Here is a 5,256-nt window from a genome sequence, read left to right as displayed (position 1 = left end):
GAGATAGCATCACGTTCCTCAGCGACTCTAATTAGTATCTAAACATTTGATGTGACACTTACTAAAAATAAGCAAAGGAACCAAACGCCCCCTTAGCGATGGTACGGAAGCAGAATCACGTTCTGTCGCTGGTATGAATTTGTCATCCTAGCCTACTGTTGAGAATTGAGATTGAGGAGAATTTGGCCCCCTGCTATGAAGGAAATCATATGATTGGCCCTCCTAATCTTCAGATCCTAGCTGAATCCCAGCGAATGCGTTCGAAATTTTAAGTCTATAGCGCGTGCACAGAAAAAACTCAACTTTTAGGGACCGTTGTGTAAAAAACGAGATAAGCCCCCTCCGGTTCAGAGTCAAGCCACCCCACGCTCCCTCCACCTCCACGGGACGAAGTCGTCTCGCCATTGGTATTTAAGAGCGGCCGGAGGTGGGAGGGAGATCCGGCGAGCTGCTCCTATATCCTTCCTCCGCTCTCGAATCTCGCTCCGGCGCGGCTACCACCCTCGTTTGCCAGGTAAAGATGGCATCTTTTCCTTTCTTTTTGGGGGAAATTTCCCTGCAGCGGTTCTAGGATTGGGGGCTTGGCTCAGGGTGGCGCGCTCGTGCGTTGGCATTGGTTGCCTCGCTCGAAGCCGTCGCCGGGGGACCTCGTCGGCGCCGAGTGCCGCGGGTCGGATTCGTGTGTCCTGGAAGGCCGGCGCCCTCCTATTCTTGGTTTTGAGAGGAACCCCGGCTTGCTTGCCTGGTTGTATGGATTCTATTGCTGTAGGAGTTGAATCCTTCGCCGAGACCAATCAGATCCGAATCTTTGTTCATGTCCATTGCGCAAGATTGATAAACGTTGACCCATAGGACGTATTAGGGGGTGTTTTTAGTTGCTAGTATGAACTTGGGCAGGTGCAACACTACTTGTTCAGCAGTGGGCGCTACTGACTGTTGGTTAATCCTATGAATAGAGTCGACTATGTTAGTTGATATAACCGCTGTAAAGAGCATGGCTGCTGTGGGTCATTTTCATACTTCTGTTTTGTTTTAGCGGGAACGGAACCGGGTCTTTGGCCCCTGTGTTCCGAGAAGAACATTGGAAGTTTGTTTTCCTAGAAAGATTGGGGGTCGTGCTGATGGCCCATGAGCCATAGGAGGTCATAATTGATTCTGTATGAGTAGCTTTTCATCCTAAATCTTGACCTTTGGCTTGTGCAGGATGGCGCTCAACAAGGAGTACACGTACGCGGAGCTGGAGAAGGAGCCATACTGGCCGTTTGAGAAGCTGCGGATCTCCATCACGGGCGCTGGCGGGTTCATCGCCTCCCACATCGCTAGGCGCCTCATGAGCGAGGGCCACTACATCATCGCCTCTGACTGGAAGAAGAACGAGCACATGACCGAGGAAATGTTCTGCCATGAGTTCCACCTCATCGACCTGAGGGTCATGGACAACTGCCTCAAGGTGACCACGGGGGTTGACCATGTGTTTAACCTTGCTGCTGATATGGGAGGGATGGGGTTCATCCAGTCCAACCACTCTGTCATCATGTATAACAACACTATGATCAGCTTTAACATGCTCGAGGCTGCTAGAATCAATGGCGTCAAGAGGTAACTACCTGCCTGCTGGTGGCTCTTTGTTTATCATGTTTTAATCACCCTTGTGAAGCTGGATTTTAACTGTTAAGGTATGCAGACACTAAATTAGTTAAATGAGAAAACCTTCAAGTGCAGTTGCTAGATTCCTAGATTTGAGGAACAAATGCTCTACATTAACTACCATACTGTGGAAATTTATTGCAGTTGCTATGCGTGCATCTGCACCGGCATCTCAAAGCAGAATCATTTATTCGGATACAATGCAAAGGGTTCAAATCGGCCCACAAGCCCACATAGGGCAAGTCTTAACTGGTGTGGTTTCAGCTAGGTTTAGTGGATGACACTAAACAACACTACAGGAAAGTACTATAGTACAGTTATTATGCAGGGCATATGCTGCAGATAGCCTTTTTTTAGCTAGATTGACATGCATTGGCGGGCCTTTACGATGAGCATTGAGCTGATGATGCTAGTGCATATGTGTGCCCTCTTTTATGTGCTATAGTTGACCTTTTTCTCCACCTATCTAGTAATAAGAACTTCCAAACAGGATCTCATATTTGTTCTCCCTTGTAACCATACAGGGCAAGCATCAAATTTGGGAGACCTAAAAATAAGCATCAAACCTTTGCATAATTAAACAAGAGTGTTGTTGAAAAATGGCACGGAATTTCATTTAGTGCTTTTGTATTAAAACAAAGTGTTGTAATTTCTGTATATTTTCCCTTGCAGGTTCTTTTATGCATCAAGCGCCTGTATCTACCCTGAATTTAAGCAGTTGGAGACTGTAGTTAGCTTGAAGGAGTCAGATGCCTGGCCTGCAGAGGTTTTTAACCATCCAGATTGATTCATGCTTCTGTGTTAATTATCAGTTACTTTAGCTACTATGGTAAAAAAAATGCTAACTAATGATGCATACCTTTTAGCCTCAAGATGCCTATGGCTTGGAGAAACTTGCTACTGAGGAACTGTGCAAGCACTACACAAAGGATTTTGGCATTGAGTGCCGGATCGGTCGCTTTCACAACATATATGGTCCCTTTGGGACATGGAAAGGTAAGATTCTATCTGGTAACCAGTAATATTTTGTTGTTCTTAGTTTTTTTTTCTAAATGTTGTTGACCTATGTTTATTACTTGGCTACCTATAGGTGGAAGGGAGAAGGCACCTGCTGCTTTCTGCAGAAAGGCTTTAACCTCCACTGGGCGCTTTGAGATGTGGGGCGATGGTCTGCAAACCAGATCCTTCACATTTATTGATGAATGTGTCGAGGGTGTCCTTAGGTAAGTAAAACTTCATCTATCTTTGGCTAGTTCAATACTTTACCTTTTCTTTCAGATATCTTAGATTAAGATCAATCATATTTCACATCAATCTGGTCTTGCTAGTATGGATAATTTAGTTCCAAGAGAAGGTTAGTTGTCTCTTTTAGACATGCAGTTTTCTATAGGCCATTGAAATTTCTGTTGAAAAATAGATGTTGTGAACAGAAAAGATATGCTATCAACATGTTTTATATGGGTCTCAGCTAGGCCATTCTTGGAAAATTTTTGTAGGCCCGACTATCACTAATCAGCTCTTCAGAAATTATGTTGCAAGTTCTAGAAGATACTGCAACCTAACAATGCATTCTACCAAAAATACTGTTCTTCCAGGTGTTTTCGATCAATATAGTCACAAGATAATGAACAAATGTTAATTTTGTATTTTTATTTCTGAGCTTTGAATAAGTATCCTTGATGCCGTGTTCATCTGCAGCAAGGATCTTCCAAAGCTCACAAAGTCAGTGCTGTCATCACCTTTGTTTCTGCTTCAACATCAGAGATCAGAGTTGAAAAACAGCACAACATTTTGTAGAAAACAAAAACTAAGTGAATTTTGCGTTTTGCTCCTTAGCTCTGAATTAATATCCTTGAAGCCATATACTGATATACATCTACGTCAAGGATCTTCAAAAGCTTAGGAAGTCTGTGCTTTCATCACCTTTGTCTTTGCTTGAAATATCAGTGATCGAGTTGAAAAACAGCATAACCTATATAATAAATTGAAAAAGGTGAATGGAACCATTTAGTTTTGAGCTTTGAATAATTATGCTTGAAGCCATATACATCTGCGGCAAGGATTTTCCAAAGCTCATAAAATATGTTGCTGTCATCACCTTTGTCTCTGCTTGTACATTAGAGACCAGAGTTGAAAAACAGCACAACATATAAAAGTAATTAGCAGTGTTTTTAAGGCGACCTATCACCTAGGCGTCGCCTAGGCGACAAGGCGGACCTGTTTCCCCAAGGCAAGCCGGGTCCGCCCGGACGCCTAGGCGATGCCTTTGAAACACTGGTAATTAGTAAGCTAGTAAATATTATTCATTAAAGAGTTCATTATAATAAGCTAGTAAATCTTGTTTCCCTTCTTGCATTACTTCACACATGTTCTACAAAAAGACATACGTAACTTATAATTAATTCTCTTTTGGTTCAAATGAATGTGAAAATAAGTCTTTCAGAACGAGGAAATACCAATGGTGATGTGGAATAGCTATTGGTTCTAGGGGAAATAATTGTGCCTGCAGTTATGCTTATATGGTGAAATAAGCTGTTATTTTGTCAATGCATCAGGTTAACAAAGTCTGATTTCCGTGAGCCTGTAAACATTGGAAGTGATGAAATGGTCAGCATGAATGAGATGGCTGAGATAGTCCTCAGCTTTGAGAACAAGCAGCTGCCCATCCACCACATTCCTGGACCGGAGGGTGTGCGAGGGCGGAATTCAGATAACACACTCATCAAGGAGAAGCTTGGCTGGGCTCCGACCATGAAGCTGAAGGTACTCTACCAAATCTCACACATAAAACCATTGCTTCAGGTCCTGAATTTACACCTACATAATCTTATCCTCATCACGTGAATTCAATTCTGCCTGCAGGATGGACTAAGGATCACATACTTCTGGATCAAGGAGCAGCTTGAGAAGGAGAAGGCTGAGGGCATGGATCTGTCGGTCTATGGTTCATCCAAGGTCGTGCAGACACAGGCCCCTGTTCAGCTCGGTTCCCTCCGCGCTGCCGATGGCAAGGAGTGACCTTGCCACAGCCAGTCAGCCACTCAAGGCCTGGGCAGAGAGCATGATATACCAAGCATACCCAGTGGTTTCAGTTGTCATGGTTCTTGTCATCACCTACACCATTTCTTGATTCACTTTGAACTTCCCAAGGGACTGTTTGGATGGCGGATATCTTATCAGAAAGTTATGGGATTTATCCAAATTTGGAGTAGATACAAAACATTCTGACAAAATACCCCGTCCATACACCTATAGTAATTTCCATATTTTTCTTTCTCTTCTTTGTGTCTATACTTCATACGATAGGGTGTTGTAGGGACCACACATGTAAACCGGTGTATGTTTATTTCACAATAGCAATGAATAAAATAAAGGCTAACTATTTCCATCTGATCAGATCTACTTTGCCAAATATCTCAAAGCAGTCTTGAAGCAAGGTAGTACCAGCGTAGCCTGATGCACGGATGAGATAGCAGCGCCAAAACGCTTGATGCACGGATGAGGTAGCAGCGCCTCGCAGCATGGCCGTCTCTTCTGGGCAATCTTTTATTTTTATTTTATTTGTAAAAAAGAAAGTTACTGAGCAGAGTGACAGGTCCATGACTCCCA

The 5,256-nt window shown here is 43.4% G+C and overlaps 1 protein-coding gene across 1 annotated transcript; it reads left to right on the top strand.

Moving 5' to 3' along the window:
• The first annotated feature begins 355 nt into the window (after nt 1-355).
• LOC101772247 (GDP-mannose 3,5-epimerase 2) lies at nt 356-5,043 on the top strand. Its single transcript, XM_004979533.3, has 7 exons — nt 356-514; nt 1,204-1,599; nt 2,320-2,413; nt 2,514-2,643; nt 2,738-2,870; nt 4,203-4,410; nt 4,510-5,043. Exons 2-7 carry the CDS (start codon nt 1,205-1,207, stop codon nt 4,663-4,665), a joined length of 1,116 nt encoding a protein of 371 aa, XP_004979590.1. The 5' UTR covers nt 356-514; nt 1,204; the 3' UTR covers nt 4,666-5,043.
• Nucleotides 5,044-5,256: the final 213 nt, after the last annotated feature.

This window comes from Setaria italica, chromosome VIII (assembly GCF_000263155.2).
Source record: "Setaria italica strain Yugu1 chromosome VIII, Setaria_italica_v2.0, whole genome shotgun sequence".
Lineage (NCBI taxonomy): Eukaryota > Viridiplantae > Streptophyta > Magnoliopsida > Poales > Poaceae > Setaria > Setaria italica.
The sequence above is the reverse complement of the archived record's forward strand: the minus strand, read 5'-3'. Positions and strand labels throughout refer to the sequence as shown.

Coding starts and splice junctions, on each gene's coding strand:
- LOC101772247 (XM_004979533.3), top strand. CDS start 1,205: ATGGCGCTCAACAAGGAGTACACGTACGCGGAGCTGGAGAAGGAGCCA. Junction 1,600..2,319: donor AGAATCAATGGCGTCAAGAG/GTAACTACCTGC, acceptor TTTCCCTTGCAG/GTTCTTTTATGCATCAAGCG. Junction 2,414..2,513: donor CAGATGCCTGGCCTGCAGAG/GTTTTTAACCAT, acceptor CATACCTTTTAG/CCTCAAGATGCCTATGGCTT.